At 41.1% G+C, this 22,590-nt stretch overlaps 1 protein-coding gene across 1 annotated transcript in view; it reads left to right on the top strand.

Moving 5' to 3' along the window:
* DYNC1LI2 (dynein cytoplasmic 1 light intermediate chain 2) overlaps positions 1 to 22,590 on the top strand; it is a 41,063-nt gene that overhangs the window by 3,546 nt on the left and 14,927 nt on the right. Inside the window, exons 2-11 of the mRNA XM_025209490.1 lie at positions 81 to 154; positions 1,086 to 1,202; positions 9,905 to 10,135; positions 13,997 to 14,163; positions 15,976 to 16,069; positions 16,784 to 16,919; positions 17,985 to 18,096; positions 19,463 to 19,522; positions 21,290 to 21,331; positions 21,874 to 21,991. Coding sequence (XP_025065275.1) covers positions 81 to 154; positions 1,086 to 1,202; positions 9,905 to 10,135; positions 13,997 to 14,163; positions 15,976 to 16,069; positions 16,784 to 16,919; positions 17,985 to 18,096; positions 19,463 to 19,522; positions 21,290 to 21,331; positions 21,874 to 21,991 — 1,151 coding nt within the window. The remainder of the gene's footprint in view (positions 1 to 80; positions 155 to 1,085; positions 1,203 to 9,904; positions 10,136 to 13,996; positions 14,164 to 15,975; positions 16,070 to 16,783; positions 16,920 to 17,984; positions 18,097 to 19,462; positions 19,523 to 21,289; positions 21,332 to 21,873; positions 21,992 to 22,590) is intronic.

A 22,590-nucleotide genomic window follows, 5' to 3' on the forward strand; every position in this document is an offset into this window, starting at 1 on the left:
GGGCGCGGAGGGAGGGGGAGGCCGGAGCCGGAGCCGGAGCCGAAGCCGAGCTGAGCCCCGTGTCGCTTCTCCCCGCGCAGGTCCTCCATCCTGAGCGAGGTGTCCACCCGCTCCCGGTCCAAGCTGCCCTCGGGCAAAAACATCCTTGTCTTTGGTGAGTATTAACTGCAGGGGGGTGTTTCCCGACAGGGGCCAGCGCAGCGCCCGCTTCATTGCGGGGGGCTGGGGGTTGTCACGCGGGTCCGGGTCCGGTGCCAGCGCGCTTCGGTCTGAAACGCGGCAGCTTCCCTGCCGTGGCAATCGCACAGGTGCCGGCCTATTGAAATCCATCGGCGTTGGGCTTTGCACGCTCGCCAGTTCAGCCGAACGGGTGTTTAAAGCTGTCCGGGCTGTCACTTCTTTCCGCGTGTAGGTGGGGCCTGCTGTTGGCGTTGCCGTGGCGGGTGTCCGAGTAAATCGGGGTCTCTGCTTGGGTGGAAGCGGATACGTTCATCTGAACCTGGTTTTGTTTTTAGATGCGGATCTAAAACGGCCTCGTACTTGGGGTTGTTACTAGATGCCGCCTTAACCTGAAACTTGTGGTAACGTGGTTTGGGATCAGTGGAGAACAGCTGGTTTTTCGGTCAGTTGGACTGCAAAAGGGTCGCTTGCCTGGCTGAAACCCAGGAAGTGAGTCTCGCTCCAGAGCTAGAGCTCCTGTGATTGGTGCACGTCCATATAAATTTTGCTTTTTGTTAAGTGCCTGTTCCTCAACTTTTTAGGATTCAGCTCGTTCCAGTAAGTTCATTGCTGCTTAAGATCACATGGACTATTTAGTGTCCAGGCTGCTAAGCACTCTGTGCTATTCGTTATCTATCCTTATGTGTTATATTCTTAGCGTATGTCTTCAGTGTGTTGTACTCTTAGTGATAAATTCAACTAACTGTTTGCACGGAGATTTTAAAACCAAGTCCTTCCCCCCCTAGAAATAAGACCGGCTGCTTTGTTTTGTTTTTTCCTGACTGCTTGAGCACACTTGAAAACAACCTATTCTGCAAAGAACAGATTTCTGAACGTATCTTTTTGTTGTACAAACTTACTGGCAGGTGATGACGGTTCAGGTAAAACAACACTTATGACTAAAATACAAGGAGCGGAACATGGCAAGAAAGGAAGAGGGCTGGAATACCTATACCTAAATATTCACGATGAAGACAGAGATGGTGAGTTTGCTACATCTGCATACAGCGTTTGCTGTATACACCAATCAAGTCACTGATAGGTTTTGTAATTTTTATGCATTTTAGTAGTGTGTATTTTGGATTACACCCAAGTGGCTGGGTTAAGCGTTCCATTACTGTGTATGTTGTAAGAAAGTGATGTAGCTGTCAAAAGAAAAATGCATTTTGCACTGAGTACTCTCTCTCTCACTGTTCTCACAGCTTGGCCTCTTCAGGAGACAAAATACCTTCGAACAACATGTTCTCAGAGGATCCATTTACTTTCAGGGTAGATATTTTGCTGATGCTGATAGACTGGTAGATCATTCTAGCTGCTTATAATCGTATACAAATGCAACTCAATCCATGCTCCTGCAGTGGGGAAAAATTAAAGTGACATATCCAAGAGCATCCTGCAGTCTAAATTTGGATTTACTGGGTTTTGTAACCTTTTTTTTTTTTTTTTTTTAAGCAAGCTGTATGTAGGTCACATTTTCCTGTATCTTATACATGTTGGCTAAGTGGTTACTCTTATCTACATAAAAGAGACATTTCAGTAAAGGTTATTCGATGAGTAAAAAGAAGAATAAGACACTGACAGAATTAGTTTTTCCCTTCCCCTATATAAGAGTGCGCTGGGTTTTTTAACCTTTTTTTTTTTTTTTTTTTAAGCAAGCTGTATGTAGGTCACATTTTCCTGTATCTTATACATGTTGGCTAAGTGGTTACTCTTATCTACATAAAAGAGACATTTCAGTAAAGGTTATTCGATGAGTAAAAAGAAGAATAAGACACTGACAGAATTAGTTTTTCCCTTCCCCTATATAAGAGTGCATCTCTATCTCATCCTCCTCCTCCTTCCCAGAGCTGTTAAAGTACTGCTAGCTTCATCACTATTTTTCCCAGCCCACTGGAGGCAAGATGCAATGTAATGGGTAGGTGAAGATCTACCAGATGGAGCACTAGTGTGGTTCAAGGAGACCTAGGGATTCTCTCCAGTTATGCTTCTGATCTCTCTGATCCTGGGCAAAGTACTTCATTTCTTTGTGCCTTATTTTTCTTGTGTCTACACGGGAATGATGATGCTGACCACTGCTTATAAAAGCTTTGGGATAAAAATGTTTCTTTGTCCCTGAAAATAGCAAGGGAAAATAGCAAGGAGGGTATCAAGTACCCCAGATTCCAACTTGTGCATGTGGCTTATAACCCTTAAGCTTACATCAGTAGTCAGTGGGGTGGCTCTGATGCTTTTTGAGGTTAGTACTTGGATTAGAGATGTGCTCTGTTCCCTTGTGAAGTAAGAGTAAACTCTCTTTGTTGCCAGTGCCAGGCAAGTCAGTGCCAACTAAAGACACTTCTGCTAGATGGATTTGTATTGCCTTCAGTGAGCACTTAGACATCCCCAGCTTGAAGGAAATCTTTTGTGCTTGAACTTTCATTGCTGAGGCCAGTCTTCCCTTTGAATTACCTACACCATAGAATTATGTTCTCAACATTGATACTTAGCACTTTCTTCAGTTCTGAGCAAAACAAACATGCCCTAGCTTTGGTGCGAGGGGCAGAGGAAGGCTCCTTTTGTATCACAGAGATTTTTGTTGTTATGGTCTAAGAAAGATAATATCATACAATGAAGCTGTTAGTAGGCAGCTCTTTAGTGCTCTGAGGATTCAGCCATAAGTTAGGGACTGCCTGTCTGAGATGTCTGCCTCGATTCAATCAGAAATTGGTTTTGCTGTTGTCACTTCAGGACTGGTTTTCATGCCATCTTTGACTGGTGATGACTCTTTAGTGCCATTGTCAGGGCCTGTAGCCATGAGAGCTCCTTCTGGAGAAGGTTAGCTTACTGTCACCTTACTTACTGAAAAAAACACTTGGTTGTATAAAACTTCCTGGTTAGCCTTTGGGTGGCCTGGGAGGTCTGAGTGATTCTTGAACAGATTCAGGAGTGCCATCCTGGGTTCTGAAGGTCTTGCTTTCTTAGGTTCCTTTGGTCATCCTCTTTAACCTATGGGGCTTTTCTGGCTGAGGTCCTTGCCACTGAGTTTGAAGATAATAGGTCTGTCCTTAAACCTGTTGTAGTTCCCAAGCCAATAAATGTATACGATTTCCTGCCACGTTTGTCACTCTGATGGAGTATTAACATCTGCACTATTGCCCCTTTCATTGACCCACCCAGTATTCTGACAGCCTTCCTCATTTAGAGGAGGAAGGAAAGGCTTTGGAGATATGCAAGAATACTTTTAATTGGGAAGAAGGGATTTCTCACTCCTCAATCCCTGTTGGGGATGTGATCCTTTTGTCTCTGTTGTCATCTATCAATTTGTTTGGAAACTTCAGGTATTTAGTAAAAATACACTGTTGGACTCTGCTTGATTCAATTCAAGCCTTTGCACGAGTCACATAAGTAACAGGTTTTAGCAGGGCCTGTAAAAAAAATCAATTCCTGACTCTTTTATTCTCTCCTGTTGTTGGCATCAGCAGCCAGCAAACTATGTAGTAAAATAGGTGAGACCCATCCATCAGCCAGACATGACAAAGATTTTTTTCCCTTGAAGTGAAAATCAAGTGCTCTGTGTAACTATGGCCAAGAACTAAATTGATTTGACAAAGTACCAGTTTTTTCCTTGGGAATAGATCCCTTTTAATTGAGAATGTTTCTGAGGAGCAGCTAAACACAGCAAAACAGGAATATAGTGCTCAAGATCATACCACTAGCTTAGCTCATGACTTATTTGGCATTTTAGACCTGTATGTCAGTAGAGTGGCCATCTACAATCTCCAAACTTTCATAAGACAAAGGGAAATCACATCAATTCAAGTGTTGTAGAGACCTATGGCTGAAGTCAGAGTAGGTAAGCCTTCATATCACTTTGCTATGCTACTGGAAACCTTTTCTAGTATCTTCAGGTTTGTCAGCCTTGGTTCCTGAAACTGTTAATTATGGAAGGACAAAAGAAAAGGAACTTGACAGAGTCATTATCTGCTTCCTCCTCCCTTTGTGTTGTCTCTGGGAATAAGGTGGCAGATTTAGTAGTTCAAGAGTCTAGGCAGTGATGCTTATTCCCCTTGATCTATTTGGAAATTATTCAGTCTCTTTACTTGAAATAACACTACTGTAGATTGCTAAGTATGTGCTCTACTTTGCCCTATGATTCTCGCCTTTTTCCCTCAGGATTGTGTATGGTCTAAAATGCCTACTTTTCACACAACAATTGGACCAGTGTGTAGAAAATGCCTCTCTTTTGTGAGGCAACATTATTGCTAGTAGCGATGCTGTCTTTTGGCTTTCCTCCCACACCAGCAGCATCTGCCCAGTTCTTGGCTTTGGACAACATCTGTCTTGGGTGCCAAGCTATTTATGCAGTCTTTTAGTTAAATAACTAGCCAGTTCGCTTCTATTTTTGCCAGACATTAATCATTCAATTTAATGTGAAAACTACTTTAGTTGCTTGGGTCTTTAGCCGTCTTGGAACACATCCACTACTGAATCTGCCTGAAAAATCTCCTTTCTAGGGTGCTGGCCCAAACTGTCTAGGTGAAGGCATTTGTTCCAGAAGAGGTTCAGGGACACCTGGGATCCTTCTAGATCGTTAGCCTCAGGTACAGTTTCCTTGTAGTTTATGGCTTCTTAGCTTTTCTGCGTTAGGAATAAGATTTGTTATAATGTTGTGAAATTCATTCAAAATACAGAACTCGGAGTTCCTATGTTGAAGGGAGTTCTAGGGATTACTAGGAGCTGTTCCTGAGAGTCTCTTTTCCCAGTCCATTGTGATCACCATGTATGTATCCCATCTGGACTGGTGAGCCTCCCAAGAATTGGCATCTGTAATTGGCAGTGCATGTAGGAAATTTAGTTTCATAAACTGCCCTTTAAAATTTCTCTTGCCACTGGTAAGAGGCAGTTCTTCAAGCAACAGTGCACAGAAGACTAAAGCAGGAGGCATTGGTTATGTGATATTAAACTTGGTGTTCGACTAATTAAGTGCATCTCTACATATTAGTTATAGCGTTACTGGACTACTTAATTTGCAATCCAAGTGGTTTTTGATAGCTCCAGACATGTATCCAGAGTAGCATCATTCTGTTATTGTATTGCTGTTTGTCACAAAGTTGAGTTAGTTGTGCTTCATAGTGGGTCTGTGCAAGGTCATTAAAAGATGTTCCAGTTGGATTAGTTCTTCCAGCCTGATCCAGGTGCTGTTGGCACACAGGTTATTATGGGAGCCTCCATTTTGGCTTTGGAGCTTCTGACTTGAAGATTGTGTCTTGTTTTATAGGACACATTTTTTATTTTCTTAGTTTGGATCACAGATGTCTAGCTGCCTTCTGGGCTGATATGATTTGATAAGCACTGCAAGTTTAAATGATTCTCTACGCTAGAACCATAGCCGGGGTCAGCAACCTTTTGCTTGCAGACTGGGTCTGGCTGAATTTCCTGAAGCTGGGTATGTTGGGGGGCATGACTTAGAAGTGAGCAATACGCAAATGCAGCGCTCACTAAAAACCCACAGTTCTTTGGGTAAGCAAATAACTGTATAAAGTTAACGATACCACTAGGAAGTAGGATGGGCGAACAGAGTTTATAATTAAAAACAATGATTGGGTTTTTATTTCTGTGGTGGTGCTTTGAATAACTTATGTGAATGAAAGACCCAGGACTATTTCCTGAAGTCTGTTTGTTCTTTTTTTTTAAGAGATTGTAGCTCAAGGCACTGTTAAAGCCATTTTGCTGAAGAAGAGACCAATATCTCAAACATAGATGCTCTCAGTCTCTTATTCTGTACACTTTTTTTTTAGCATCTCCTGATGCAAACTCAAGTATTTTGCTCATTGGCTTAACTGTATGAGGATAGCTGGATTTGCTATGCTTCTTTTTAATGAGCAGTTAACTCTCTATTCTGTAAAACAAAATAAAACGTAACCTTAGAACATGGGGAAAGTAGGCTTAAATTAATTACATACCTTAAAACTCTTGGTCTCATGACAAGTGCCTAGTATTGCAGTGAAAACAGATTTTGCTATAGCAGTGGAATCGGATTATTGTAGATGTTAATTTTGTAGAATATTATTTCCACATGTTAAGAGAGACAGAAGAAGTGTCTATAACTTAAAATTGTAGTTAAGTTTATTATCAAAGTGATAGTTTTGATTACACCAATATCTACAATGCAAATAGAAATGCATCAGCCGCTATGGTAGAATTGCAGCACTTAGTTAGCAGTGCCTATATTAAACAGGACACTGGCTAAGCTACTAGGAGAAATGTAGATGCCAGTGTACTGTATTGTATATGCTATTTTTAAGATCATGACTTGCATATAAACACTAAACAATTTTAGAAAAGCAATTTATATCATTATGTTGTAGCCTCTTCTCTCCTTTCAGTTCCTGAGCCAACTCTCCTCTCCCCCACTGGTGCCAGTGTGAGTGGCCCTAGCGGCTCTTCCTCAGCCTAATGGGAGAACACCTCTGTCACTGCAGGGACTCTGATATCAGCCATTTTGTGACGTTGGGTGGGAAACAGGGGAACTGCAGTACCAGAGTGAGAGCTGGGGGAAGCTGTTCTTCCTCAGGAGGAAGCAATGAAGACAGTTTGGTTGCCTTTTTATTATAGCACTAGCAAATTGTCCCTCAAGAATGATGAGGGTGGGGGAACAACGACAGAGCGCCGCATACCACCACCCTGTGCTGCCGCTGCCTCCAGGAGCAAGGGGATGGAGGCAGGCGAAAGCTTGCACGTGGCGGCTGCTGCCACCAGCCTGTGCTGCCACTGCTCCACATCCAGCTGCATGCCACCCCCCTTCCCCCCACCCCTATTCTGCATCAGGCCCACCCCCTAGTGCGGGGTGGTGGGTGGCAGGTGCGGCTGATGAACTCAGACTGATGGGGTGGTGAAGCATCCCCGGGGTGGGGGGGTGTTGCAGCCAGCTGGGAGCAGGGTGGGGTTTGGAGCTGCAAGGTGGGGGGGTGGTTTGCAGCCAGCTGGTAGAATAGGTCATGGGTGTCAAAGATGGGGCCCACAAAGCCATGGTATCTGGCCCACTGGGCTCCTGGGGGAGCTGGGAATTTGGTTGCAGGGCCCTCCATTGAATCCCAGGATATGGGAGCCCCAGCAGGGGTGCGTTCTGGTGGCAGGGGGGCAAATGCCAGCTGAATTCATTTTCAGTGACTCCCTGAGCCAACACAGCAGCTCAGGCATGGCTTATGCCGAGCTGCTTGCCCCACTATCAGAAGTGGGTCTGAATCTAGACTGTGAGGCTCTCCCCCCCTCAATCCCAGTCCAGATCTGGTTTGAGTATAAGTGCAGCTGATAATGCCCCCTAAACTGTGCTTCAGGTTACTCGGAGCTTACAAAGGTACTGTATGGGAACAGGAATCTGTTCCGAATTGCTTATAACTTTGCCAATATTCTGTTGTTTAGGCTGCATTTTTAGGGGCCTATCTTGGGCTGTTTTTTGTAAACTCCAGCAAAAATGGTTCAGTTATTACTGAGAATATGAGGGGTGGGGAATAAAGGTTTTTTTTCTCTCCTTATTTAAAAGAATTAGTTTGAAGTTCTGATGACTGGGCTTTGATGGAGAGATTGAAACTTGTCTGGGGGATTGCCTTTGTGTGAGAAATGTGCCTTTAATGCTCTAGGGGTAGAGGTAATACTTACATTTGATGTACAAGTCTGTTAAATCTGTTTGCATTTCTTTAAAACTTCTAAGGGTTTGGTTGCAAAGCTCAGAATATTCCATGGGGGAAGCAGGGCATTCCTGGGGTGGTTGCTCCCAGCAGGGTTGACCTGTGCTAGAACTGAGGGAAGGGAGACTTTCTTCAGTTGGCAGCCTGGCAGCATGAAGCCTGACTCAAAACATGGCAAGGACAGGAGCTAGCCTGGGTTGGGGAATCAGGACAAAGAGCAGAGGGAGTATGGGTGAGGAGGGGAAGGAAATGAGAAACAAAGGGATTAGGAGACCTGGGTCTGAGAGCTTGGAATGTGGTTATCTGGACTGATGAGGCCTTGCTTCACCAGAAGAGACCATCAATTCCCTGCCTCATTCATTATATACTGCAGAAAATGAGGCAGTGTTCTTCAGTCAACTTTATTCACTGTACTTCTCATATTCAGGCATGCTCCGTTCCCAAGTACTGAATGAGGAGAGCTTGTATGGAAGATGCATGGAACTGATAATTATTAGACTGCATAATGTCTGTGCAACCACAGTTCCGACTTCACAGCTTTTGCTTTCCCTTTTTTGTGTGTGTTATGTATGCTCTGTAGAAAGTAGGGAAAACAAATGAACTATAAAGGTATCAAGTAGAAAACAAAGATTTGCATTTTGCAAGGCATGGTTATGTGACAGCCACTGCTGAAGCACGTGAGTTCACAGAATCTTAAACTTTAAAATAATTCAGAACTACCAAATTATGCACGCTTGTTAGTCTGGTCCTGCTCCTGGCCTCTTTCTCAGAAGTTAGCTTCCCTCCTACTATTACCTGCTGCTTATTTCTGATCAGTGAGCCATTTGGGATAGAAGCTGTTTCTACTCGTACCTTTCTATAGTGCCCAGCGCTTAATCATGGATGGTAACTATAATAAACTTGATGGCTAGGCTTGGAGTCCAGTGCAGGGGTCAGCAGATCTTCAGCCCCTGGAGTGGCCAGCTGCCTGCATTTTGCCTCCCACTCCTGATTCCCCATCCCCTCTGCAACTTGGGAAGCATCGATGTGACACAGCAGCAGGATCCACAATGAAGTAGAACACAACTCCATCCTACTGATTTTTTTTCCCCCCTCTGCCTCACCCCACCACCAGCTAGTTGGACCTCTTTGTGGGCGAGATGGGGCCTGCAGGCCATAGGTCAATGACAGTCTGATGTAGTGAATACCTACATATGACAATCAGGGCTCATAGTAGAGATGATATCTTTTATTGGACCAACAGATGTTTGCAAAAAAAATTCTTTAATTGCAAGCTTTTGGGCACAAACACCCTTCATCAGGCATTGGAGAAAAGACTGTGAAAGCTGTCCTTGGAAATGAAAGTTCATATTGCATAGGATTTCACTCAGTGAAATTATCCAGTTCATTATAGTTCCCGGGTTCGTATTTCATAGGATTTCACTGAGTGAAGTCCTATGCAATACGAACTTTCATTTCCCAGGAGAACTTTCACAATCTTTTCTCCAATGCCTGATGAAGGGTGTTTGTGCCCAAAAGCTTGCAATTAAAGAATTTTTTTTGGGAACATCTTGTTGGTCTAATAAAAGATATAATCTCTACTATGAGTCCTGATTGCCTTTTCCTTTAGACCAATGCAGCTACAGCTTGGATACCTATCTACATATGATAAATTCCGCAATGCTCTGTAATCCCTGGAAAAGATTGGAGAAAACAAATTGTTCGTATATTTTTAAAGTAAAAACAAAGATTAGCAAAGAGAATAAAGACCCTTTTTAGAGGGACATGTCCAGTTTGCTTCCTGGGTGTTCACTGCTCTTTTTTTCTTTAAGAGATGACCAGTGTTAAGCACACACGTGTTTAAAAACAAGCAGGCTAGTTTTTCTGGTAACTCTTCTTCACAATCTTTATTAGGTTTTGTAGTACCTTGTTGCTTTTCTCTTTATTGGTGAGCTAATATGGCTGTAGCAATGGGCCTATCAGTCTGAGATGTGTATAACTATCTTTTTTTTTTTTTTTATTCCCTCCCACTCCTCCAGATCACACCCGCTGTAACGTCTGGATTCTGGATGGTGACTTGTACCATAAAGGGCTTTTGAAGTTTGCTGTTTCTGCAGACTCTTTACAGGACACCATCGTAGTTTTTGTGGTTGACATGTCTAGACCTTGGACTGTAATGGAATCTTTACAAAAATGGGCCAGTGTTTTACGTGAGCATATTGATAAGATGAAAATTCCCCCAGAAGAGATGAGAGACATGGAACAAAAATGTAAGTGTCTAATGTATTTTTTTTTCTCTGAAAGGCTTTTGCATCTTTAGGATGCTAACAGGAGCCATTGTTCTGCTAGACCACTTCTGTATTGGCACATTTCCTTCTGATTGTTTGTGCATAGCTCTTAGGCAGGAGTAGGCTAAGAGTAACATAGACGTTTCAACAACAGAGCTAATTTTAAAGGATTTTTGATTAAGTTTTAAGAACTTCCAATTATTAGCATAATATCGGAGGAATTAAATACTTTCAGTGAAGGATGTAAAATATACAAGTTATAGAGTCTTGGCCCATTCAGTGAAACAACAGCACTTATGAACAACGATCCAAGTTTTTTCTTTTAAAGATGAAAACAAACTTGCATTTTTCTCTCCTCGCCATTCCACGTGTGCTACACATATATTCTAGAGGCGCACCGATATTATCGGTCCATGTCGGAACAACACCGATAAAAGGAAAATTGACATTATCAGCAATTGGCACAGCCCCTGGCCCCAAGTCTGCAGCAGACAGCCTGCCCTCCCCTGTGCACAAATCCAGGGGGCACATGCCCCCTATGCCTCCCCTGGGGGTTGTGGTGGAGCTGCCCTGCCATCCTCCCCATGCCCACCAAATGAACTGCCTGCACCTCCATCCCATGCCTTGGTGTGCCCCCCCCCCCCCCGCCCCCCCAGCTGTGCAGCGCTTGACCCTGCCCCAGCCCCACTCCATCCCCCACCATGGGGACCTCGATCTGCGCTCTCTCTGCCACGTCCCTTCCCTCCCACACATTTACCAGCTGGACACTGCTCTCCACACTGCTGGGCTGCATATCAGCCGTAGGTATCGGGCAAAAAATCTTTATCGGCGCACCCCTAGTATATTCTAAGAAGGCCTCTTTGTAAGTATTTTCTAATGCACTTCTGCTTGCCTCATTCTTTGGAACTGGGTATTCCTTGTCTATTGCAACTCAAAGTTCTGACTGTGACATAAGTCAAGGGATTCTCCAAGTCTGATAGGATTTTGCTAGTCATTAAATCTCTAGAGGTTTGTCTCCTAAACTTCTCACTTGAATGTACTTTCTAAAATAATTAATTTTCTAGGTTTTAAAAAACTTTTAGGGTATGCTTGTATGGTTCTTTCAGAGAAATTCTAGACTGGGTGTGTCCACACGTGTGTTTACGCCAGCTTTAATTTACTGCGCAGTAAGCAGGAATAGGCCAGTGTCTACACATGCACGTGTTACGGCGCATTAACGCTGTATGTGGATTGACTTGGATAATATATAGCAAGCACCCACACTGTTTCACATTTGCCAGCCCTAACAAAGGGAAGTAAGGCTGGGAAAGGGATTTGGTAGTGCATGATTAAATTCTTGTGTTTGTTACTCCAACTTAATTATGAGCAGGAGAGGAATATTCATAGTTGATTCTAAAATGCTACAGCTGACCATTCAACCCAGCTGGATATTTAGGTAATGAACAACTTGTATCTGTCACATCTTTATCATGGAGGTCTACGTAGGGAAAAAATGTGGAAGTGCAGGGAGTCTTTTGAAATTTACTGCATTACACCAGTTCGTATTTCTGTCATGAGGGGAAACTATAAACAGTCTGTTCACTGTTGTAATGAAATTGGTATTTTTAGACTTTTATCCTTGGTAAATGCTCCTAGAATTAAATTTGGTAGTATTGGAGTAATGTTGTAGCTCTGATTGGTCCAGAAATTATGTATACCTGATAAAGAACACCTTGTATTCAAAAGCTTCTCCAACATTTATTGGACTAACACATAGTTGGAATAAAGACACTACCCAGAATAAATCCTTTCCCCTAGAATTAAATGGCTTCCTCTGCATGAGAATATTTTGAATATAAAATACCTGTCTTATAAAATACTTGTGGTGGTAATTAACATTTTTTAATTTGGTTGTTTGCTCTCTTGCACTTTTTGCAAATCCAAAGCATGTTCTTGATACTAATACTGGTATGGCTTCTCCAGGAGAAGGTTTCACTTCTCCAGGCAGTATGGAAGATCTTGTTTATAGGAAAACGCATTCAGGAAATAAAGGATGTTGGTAAGGGGTTCTGTTTCCAGTCCAGCGTTCTTTAAATGGCATGGGGATTGAAGATGTTGGTACATAAATTAAAACAGCTTCAAAAGCTTTTCTTCTTTTCTCAGGTTCTCTTGACTTGACAATCCACTTAATTGAATTGTTGGTTCAAAGTTTTAAGTATAATTGCTTTAAAATGTATGCAGCAGAATAAATATATTTTCCCCTTCCGAATGCTTTACCCCTTTTTGAATGTGAAATGTTAGCAGAGAGGTCGTTTTTCTTTAATTATGTCCTTCTGTCTTGTCCTCCACTGCACTATCTGAGGGAGCTGTGCTAGCTTTTAATATGTTCTCAAAGGTTTCCCCAATTAGTGCAATGCAGTAATACCAACTGGCACTCCTGAAACTTGAAAAGTATTTTCACTTTGTGTTTTTTGAGATATTAATAACTTCCTGATATGGCCACAGAATCTTTTTTTTACATAATTTGTTGTAGCTCTGTGCACCTGGATCCTTTTCCAGATAATTTTAACTTCACCTGCACATCATAAAGGGTGTTGGATACACCTATGCATTGGTATGCAGATGGCATTTGTTTTCCCTTTAAGAGGCCACAAAACTCGAAATAAGTAGTATTGTATTGGTTTGTAAGGCTGGAGTGGGCTTTTCACTTATTTACACTCTGGAACAGGTTTATATACCAAGAGTATGGCCAAGCAGCAGTTTCCATGGGGTTACAAGGTCATCTTCTGTAGGCAGATAGCAAGTACAAGCAACAGCCCTGCTTTCCTGTGTATTGCATTGGATTATATGAAGAGAAGCCTGAAAGTGAGTGGCTGAATTGTGTATGTTCATCTGAACGACCAGAACAATACTTTTTCATCCTTCCTGTATTGTGCACCTAAACACCACATTTTTTGGTTTTTAGTACTTTATTTAGCTCGTAGATTTACTTCGTTTTTCCGTGGTTGCAATAAATCTACAATGCATTGAATTTAATGGGTAAGTTTCATTTCTGAACCACAGTTTTGGTGTGGGTTTTTTTGTGGTTTTTACTTCTGGGGAGAGAATATTTTGATCAGGGAGGCTGTCTAAACATCACATTAGAAGTGAGTTGTCTACCTAGTTATGCATATCATTTGCTTTAAATATTATGCACTAGAACTTTAGATTAACAATCTTAAAGTTTCTGAGCTGTTCCCAGTTTTGAGGATCGAGTCAGACTAATTTTTGGTTTTAGCATCAATAGATTTTTATATTAATTGATTCTAACTGTAAATACTAAAGAAGGATCATGTGGAAGTACTGAGCTGCAAGTGAAATTCTTTATGATACAATTTCAGAAAATATTGAAACTAACCACAGGTTCTTTGGTTGTTTAAGTATGCAAACCTAATTTTTTTTTTCTCTCTCTCTTTCCTTGACGTTTAAAGACCAGAGGGGTACATTGTGGTGGCACTGCTTGCTTTGCACATGGAAAGCTCCACTGCCTTAAATCGAGAGAATATCACTTTTTCATAATATAAAACTATTTTGATTAAACAGAATGACAGTGCTTGTTTCCTTGCATGCTCTGCATTGTAGAGCACCATAATAATAACGGATGGATTATTATAATACTACCACAGACTTGTATAATACTGCCACAGACTTCAGTCCAAGCAAGATCAGACGCATTGTACATGTCTCTCCCTCTCTGTTTAACCAAGTGAGATGCTGATGTGTAGTTGAGACATCCAAGCTAGTTGTAGATATATAGTGTTACTTTTTACTTTATTCCAAAAACTGATGATTGTCCTAGTTTAAACCATATGTCTCCTTTTGTAGTTATAAAGGAGTTCCAGGAGTATGTGGAACCTGAAGAAGGCTACCAGGGATCACCACAGAGAAGAGGTCCTTCATCTGGTCAAGATGATGAAAATGTTACTCTGCCACTTGGAGAAAATGTCCTGACTCACAACCTTGGTATTCCTGTGCTGGTGGTTTGCACAAAGGTGAGCTTGTACTTGAGAACTTCACATATAAAGCCCTAAACTCATTGTTCATGGGTGGACCTGGGATTTTGTAAAGGTAGGGGGGACAGGAACCAGTGCTGCAGGGATGGCTCTGGAATAGCCCCTGCCCCAATCCAGCTGGCCTGCATAGGGAGCCGAGGCTCAGCTGGGGACAGTGGTTGTGGTGGGCAGGGCCCCCTTCCCTGTGCCTGCTCCCAAGCTGACAGGGAGCACTTGGGGGACTGGGCATGGAGGGGGAGCCTGCCTGCAGCTGCTGTCCTGGACTGAGCCCAGACTCCCTGCACAGCCTCCCTGGAGTAGGGTGGGAGTGGCTCTGGAGCCCCCCCACCCCAGGGCAGCTGGAGACATTAGGGATAGTGGTAGTCCTGGGTCGGGGAGGGGATGTGCTGCTGAGTCGAGGGCAGGGGAAGTGGGAGAATTGGGGGACTATAAAAAAGTCCTCAGTGCCTTCTGAACGGTGGGTGCAACTGTGCCAGTGCACCCCCTCTGAATCTGCCTTTGCAACTGCTTTCCCTAAACCAGAGTTTCTCAACCTGTGGTACACGTACCCCTTGGGGTATGTGAGAAACAGGCAGGGGGTACGCGGGTACCCCAGCACTCTTGCCCTCTTTTCTTCTCTCTCACCCCTTACTCCCCTCAAAACTATGGCAAAAAAATTGGTGCGGTTAAAAAAAATTAAATTCCTCAGTGATAATTTAGTGTGCCGTGCTTTATGGGGCACTGGGTTCAACCCGCCTAGCTTTGGCCAACATCACCTCTAGCCCAGGTACATACATGAATTGTGCACCCCGGTGTAAAAGGCGGCAACCCTACCCACACCAGATCAGACATCTGTCATATCACAGCCTTACATACACAGCCCTTCTTCCAGCATATGGCACACATTAGTCTGTAAATATAAAATCCCCTGGAAAATTGAGTATTGTGGTACTTATTAAAATTTTCAGAATTTAGGGGGTACTTGCTACTTAAAAGGTGGAGAAACACTGCCCCAAACCAGGATTTATATTCTCTGTTATCTAAACAGTACTCTCAAAGTGGGGAGAAATGGCTTTCTCTTCTCAGTTTTTTGTGATGAACTAACTAAACAAGTCTTGATTTTAAATTTTTAAAATGTATTGTGGCGTACAAGGATCAAGTATGACAAGCCTGGTATTTCTAGTTATGTCGAAAGACTGATTGGAGGTTTATGACATGAATATTTTAAACTAAAAGTGGGAAGATGATAAATATTTTGCAAACATCTTTTTCTCCCAAATACGTTTAAGTTATTTGAGTTCAGTAAGTGTTACTGAAGCACACAAACAAAGGTGTCATTTCTCAATCCAGTTTTACTTGTTTGGTATCTTTCTGTGCGCAACTAGTCTATGCATGACGGCAGTATACGTGACAGAATACAGAAAGACTTAGGTGGGAGAAGTACTTACATATGGCTTTTTGTATGGGACTTGTCTTTTTCAGGATATATAAACTTTCTTTGCTCTGAAGTGCCTTTTTAAAGGAGAGGTATTTAGCAATTAATGGTTTAATGAAAATAGTTTAAGAAAATAGGCTTTTGACATCAACTCTAAATATCTTTTTTTTTTTTTTTTTCAGTAATAGAAATCTGAATGAGATTGTCTGTCTTTTAATTACTATGAACACTACGTATTTTATCCATTGCTGTAACTAGTGGAGTCTCCCAAACAGAGGACTGGAATAGTGATTATTAAGGCAAGGGGAAGGTCAGAGAATGAGCCTGGAAACTGGCTTATGTGCAGGTATCTAAATGTTTGTTTTTTTTTTCCCCAGTGTGATGCAGTGAGCGTGCTTGAAAAGGAACATGACTACAGAGAAGAACACTTTGACTTCATTCAGTCACACATTCGTAGATTCTGCTTACAGTGTATCCTTTCCTGATCTGCCGAGAGAGATGGGGGATATATTTATCAAGACTTACATGAGAGAAGTAAAATGCCCTAAGTAGAAATTACATCTAAAAAACTAGCCTTTAGTATCTAGCGATTTAATGTGTAGCATTTGCAGTGTAGTTACGAAAGCACAAGGGACTTAGTTAAATTTCCTTTTTTCTGAAGTTACACGTTTGATTTAGAGTTTTGGTAAAGGACTCAGAAATGTGGTACATTTTTTAAATTTCTCCCGGAGCTTGAGTTTCTATTTGAAAACTTTAGCCAGTGTGTAAGACCCTTCTGATATTTATTTATTTATTTATTAGATGTATAATGCCACCCTTCCCCCAGAAAGGCTCAGGGTGGCTTACAGTAAAAGACAGGAAACTTACAAAAGCAGGAGAAAGTACTTAGTGTGGGTAGATGGTTTCAAAACTGGGTGTCTCAAGACTGAGGGTCTGCATCTTGTATCTGCTTAACCAACATGATCCCGCTCCCTCCCTGTCCCACCAGCTCCACAAAAAGTGCTGAATGCTTGTTAGAGTTCTTTTGATGCAATTGACCCTTAAAAATAGGCATACTGGGCGTTCCCCTTTAAGCTCCCTGCTTTTGAAAATATCACTTTGGTTACATTATTTGAAGGTTATTTTGGTTTGTATTTAATGTTTAAGTACTTACACTTCCTAACTTTCCTTAAAAGAAGTGATTAGATGGTGCTGCCTTGATTTATACATCAGTTAAGGAAGAAAAGAACCTTGACTTGTTGTATAAGTACATTGTACATAAAACGTATGGCTTTCAGTTTACCACGCCTGCCTTAGTGGTAGAAAAGGATGCAGTTTTTATGTAAGTATCTTGCTTGCATCGCCAACTTGTAACTGTTTCTAAAGGAACAGTTATTCCAGAAATGTTTTACTTCCTTCTACACATCCAAGTGACTCTCGTGCCTTGAGCTATTTAGTGCATATAAACAGGACATTTGAAAGTCAACTTTTCTGCACAGATCATAAACTCTTTGAAGCAGACAGAAAGTTCTCTTTAAAACACGCATTTCTTAATTAGATCAAGAGGGATTTTTGTTTAGTCAGTCAACTGGCTTATTCTGTGAAATTTAAATCTGCTTGGAAATCTCATAGTTTCATAGTAGCTAGGGTCAGGAGGGACCTGAACAGATCATCTAGCCTGACCCCCTGCCACAGGCAGGAATGAATGCTGGGTTCACAAGACCCCAGACAGGGGATTGTCCAACCTCCTCTTGAATTTGCCCAAGGTAGGGGCGAGGACCACCTCCCTTCACAATCTCACTTCACAATACTATCCTTGATGGAGCAATAAAAGTTTGCATTCATTTAAAGTACTCTGGCCTTTTATAAACAAGGCTAAAGACAACTAATAGAAAAGGAGGTTTTAACTACAAGCATATTTCAAATTATCTAATGTTCACGTCACTGTGAAAATTCACTCTGTTTACATGTGGTCATATTTCAGCAATCTGGAAGGAAGTTTGAAATAGGTTTTTTAGATGTCCCATTCTGAATTAAATTCCCTCTGTTCTGAATCCTTTATTTTTATGATAATTTATAGTGATTTTTCTCTTCAGTCTTGGTAGGTTTACTTGTAAAGTACTTATCTGGATTTTAAGAAAAATATTTGCGCTCATTTAGTACATCTGTGGCTCATTATTGCTGTGTTATAACATCTGGGTCACCTCCTATTCCTTACCAAAGGCAGTGTAATAGCTCTGGGTTTCTTTATATGGGCAATAATACCTGTAACATCCTTTTAACTTAAATTAATAGAAGGGTGTTGTGTGACATCATAGATTTATTACCTTATTTTCTCTGTGCTAAAAGTATGTTGTGTTTTGAGAAGGCTAATGCTTCCCTAAACTTTTTTTGTTTCTCCTTTAAGACCTGCTGGTTGGGACAACGAAAAGAAAATTGCCATTTTGCATGAAAACTTCACAACAGTAAAACCAGAAGACACATATGAAGACTTTGTTGTAAAGCCTCCAGTAAGAAAGGTACATACAAGTTAAAAATATAATTTCAGTGTCAAGAAGGCAGAAACCATTTTAATTTGCTTGGATAGCAAACTAAATAGCTAGTGGCTATTAATAACAAGAAGCTTCAGCTTGTAGAGCACTTACTTTTTAACTAAATGTTGAAATTTCTATTTCAGAAGCATTTTAACTTGTTTCTATTCTCTAATACTCCAGAGATTTGTTTTTACTCTCCAGATTATTTTTTCATCAACTAAAATACACCTGAAAGTATTTTTATTTAAAGCCTTAAATTCAAATCTATTGTTTATATGGCACAAAAACCCTAACACTTCTGAAAATATTTTTCTGTAATGTATGACATGCAAATTGCATCAAAATCGTGTCTTATTGAGTTCAATAGAAGGGCAAATTTTAGAGGAGAATAAATAAAATATAAAAATATACTTTGTACTCCAAAGTTCTTGTAAAAGAAAGAGTGAAACATAGCGGAAGTGCAAACACTTGTAAAGTCTCTGGACTTCTAATTGTTGGGCAGTAGGCAGATAACAGATAGAAAACTTTCTCTGGGCTTAGGTGTAGGGCAGATAACGTACAAAAAAATTAAATGGTATTCTAGGCCAGATTTGCAATTCCTTGAATATCTGGGGTGGTGGGTGAGAGAAGGTCATCTGCACACCTTAAGTAGGAACAGGAAAAGGGATTGGGCCTTCTCCACTGGTGCCAAAGTAAATAGTATAGTACTCTACTAGCAACTTCCTGTTAGGTAGAGAGCATCCTGTGTGGTAATTGTTTAGTGACAGACATGTGTTGATTGACTTTTTGGTTGTGCATCCAAGCAAGGGTGAGATACAAATGCAGCAGAGATGCTGAATAAATAGGAACTGTGCAGCTGTTAATTAGTTAAATTATCTGGAACGTTCCCAAATTAAACTGGAAGAAAATAAGTGTCTGTCGAAAAATGCAGCACTTGGCGGCTAGTTCTGCCTTGGAGAGCTGTAAAAAATATTTTTAAACTGAAGAAAAAACATGAGTGAATAATGTATGTTTTTGAAATCCACATGGTGACACTAACAAATCCTGTTGTCACGATTTGTCCTTAATAGCTGGTAGAAGGATGCTGTTTCTTCTTTTGCTCTTGTACGTCCTTATGGGCAACTACTATGTCACTCTTGAAAGCCACAGATTAAGAATATAGCAGACTTGCTGCCCAGTAGTAAACTTCAATTTTCCACCTGGTTTGGGCACAAAATATGGATTGGATGTAACAAAGGAAGTAAAGTAATGGGTAGAAAAGTGAAGTTCTCTTTCTTTTTTTTGGAGCTGCTGTTATAATCATTTACAATTTGGGTGACTGATTTCTAAAGAGAACTGTGTTGTTCAACAGTTAGTCCATGATAAAGAGTTGGCAGCAGAAGATGAACAAGTGTTTCTTATGAAGCAGCAGGTAAGAACATGAAAATGAAAGTTATTGAAATAAGATTATTTAAATAAACAGTAAACTTAAATAAACAGCTTCACTTCAAATGTTTCATGTTGTGTGAAACTTGGGTTAATACTTGTTTTTCATTTGCATGGAATGAAAATGTACAATATTAAGTTGAATAGTGTTCTACTTCTGTATTCTAATTGCATGTGTGTGTGTGTATATATATGTGTGTGTGTATATATGTGTATATATAAATTTAAAAAAAGCATGGCTAGAATTTTCAAATCTGAATGCTTACCTGCATGAGGGCTTTTGAGAATTTAGGAGGAACTACAGGTGTCCAGCTCTTCTGAATAGGACCACTTCTTGGTGCTGAAGTATGGACGCAGTTGCTTAGCTACGGGTATTCAAATTGGAAAAGGTGTGTTTGTGTCCTCCGAGACAAAATGCTCTAACCCTTTGCAGTTTGCCAATAGCTAAAAATGTCAGGTGTACCTTCTTTAAGGCTAGGGACAGAAGTTGCACATAAACTAGTTTAAACCTGTAACAGAACAGAAATTCAGTGCACTTAAACTGCTTTAAAATGGCTGAAACTGGTTTAAGATAAACCTAGTTGGATGTAGTATCAGACTTAACTGATTTAGGTCAAACTGGGTTATGTCCCAGATCCCCTCCAGGTTCAAGTTTAACTTGCAGTTCCCCAGTATCCCAGGAGGCTTTGGAGCCCTGGGCTGTGCTGTCTGCTTCAGCGGAGCAGGGTCATCCCCGCCTCTCTTCCCTAGCTGGAGCACTATTACTTCTCCGGCTGCCTAAGGATGGGGAGGTGTGGGGACCTGCTCCTGGCTGGGAGTCTCATGCCAGGTCAAAGGGGTACCTTCTCCCTTCCCTCCCCCGCCATCTCAGCCAGCCTGGAGGCTGAAGAGAGGGTGTGGCTGGGGGAATCGCCTGATTCCCAGCAGGCTGGGAGGTGTCCTCTAGTGCCTGTAGCTACTGGTATGGGCCACTGCAAGGGACTGGCTTGCCTTGACTGTTTGTAAGTGAACGCTAGTTCACTTGCTTATCGGTTCAATCTATGCAGTTTAGAGAAACCTGCAAAGATTGAATCAATTCAGTTTTAGGCTTTTTGACCATCTGTATTTAGCCTAAGAGACTTGGTTGAGAACGTGGGGCGTGACACCATTTTTTTTTTTTTTTTTTACTTGATGTATTCAAGTACCAGACCAATGTACAAACAAATGCATACAGCATTGAAGGCAAAATAAACTGGATCAGTGTGGAGAGCAGAAACATTTTACATCATCCAGCAGAAGTAGAATGTTTGAAATTTGACTCCAAAGAGATGCCACCCTTAATATGTTGAAAGTGCACAAGACAACTTTTCCATTGCAACGTCTTAATAAGGTTTTAAATTGTAAGCAAACGCTGTGGCAGGAACTTTCCAGGTGTTTGGTTTGAACTGTGCCAGTTTTGGATATGCTACCTATTAAGTATACATAAAAGTAATATTATAGTACAAAAATGCAGACATATCCATGCTGTTATGTATGGGTGGTTGTCATCAAGTGGTGTTCTAAGCTTGGAGCTGTTGCGATTGAGCTGTAAAAGCAAAATCGTGTATGTTTATTACATAGCATTTACTTCTTGTAATTGTAGTGCCCTCTCCTGGCAAAATTTGGAAATGTCAGGTGCTTTTGCATTAATAGTCGAAAGCGGCTCGTGGTCTATCAGCTAATTACTACTTAGTTTGCTGAAATATTTTGACAAATCACTATGTCCTCTTTGCAGTCTTACCTTGCCAAGCAGCCAGCTACACCTACAAGAGCATCAGTAAGTACATATTCCATAATCTCTCAAAAAAGGTGGGGCAGGTTTGTTTTTTTCTACTCTGGGAAGCCATTTATAAAATTTCTAAACAAGGTACTTGAGAATCTATTATATGAATGGAATATTGAAAATAAACCCACCCTTACAGCGCATTAAGTGCGGGGTAGGTGTAATGTTCATAAATGTAACTACAAAATCAAATTTAATGGAGCCCAACAGATTATAATGTACCCATAGGGATTCAGATGTAATTGGTTGTGAAAACAGCATAAAATTATTCAAAAACTGATCAGGTGAATTGAAAATCTGCTGTGATTATCCTCTGCCAGTGCTATACCACTCTTCCCACAGCTGAATTTTTTTTCAATGCAAGTGTATACACATTTATTTATAAATGTAAAGGTAAAAATAGGTGGGATTTTTAAAAGGTGGCTTGTATTTAATAACTTTTCTCAACTCTACTTGGAATACATTAATCTGTTAGTGGGGATGTTTTGGGTTTTTTCCCTTCACTTATTTTTATTATTTGGACCATTTTATTTAAGGAATCTCCTGCACGAGGACCTGCAGGATCCCCAAGAACCCAAGGCAGATCTGGCCCTGCCAACGTACCCAGTGCCTCGCCGATAACATCAGTTAAGAAACCAGATCCAAATATTAAAAGTATGCATTTGCGTTCATATTTTGTCATGCATCTTATTAGCCTTTTAAAAATGAAATAGTTGATTCTTCCTACACAGAAAAAATGTGATGTTTACTCAGTAATCCTTCTGTTTGAGCTGTGTGTGACAGTGAATGGTGATAGAGCCTTAGTTTTGGACCTTGATTGTCAAGACACTTGTCATCTTGAAGTAGACTTTTACTTTTGCCAATACAGTCAAAGTTTTAAACACTGAGCTACTAGGACAGAGGTTCTCAAACTGTGGTCTGGTCTGCGAGCTCCATTCAGGTGGTCCTCAGAAAGCTTGCAGAACAATTGAGAATATCTGTACTTGTAAGACTACTGATATTAAAATATGAGTCATGTGCTTTGATTTGTAGAACAAAAAAGGCTTATTAAGTGGTCTGCTGAGACCCTCAGCAATTTTCAAGTGGTCCTCAAAAAAATAAAGTTTGAGAACCACTGTACTAGGAGTTACCTAAAACAAGGCTCTCAGCCAGTTGGATAGCTAGAATGTGAAACCTTCAGTTTTCTCTCCCATTCCCTCCCTGCTAGCCCCTTCCCCCGTATTTTGTTTTTCTCTCAGTTTCTTTGGTCTTGT

The sequence above is a fragment of the Alligator sinensis genome, unplaced genomic scaffold, assembly GCF_000455745.1.
Source record: "Alligator sinensis unplaced genomic scaffold, ASM45574v1 scaffold170_2, whole genome shotgun sequence".
Lineage (NCBI taxonomy): Eukaryota > Metazoa > Chordata > Crocodylia > Alligatoridae > Alligator > Alligator sinensis.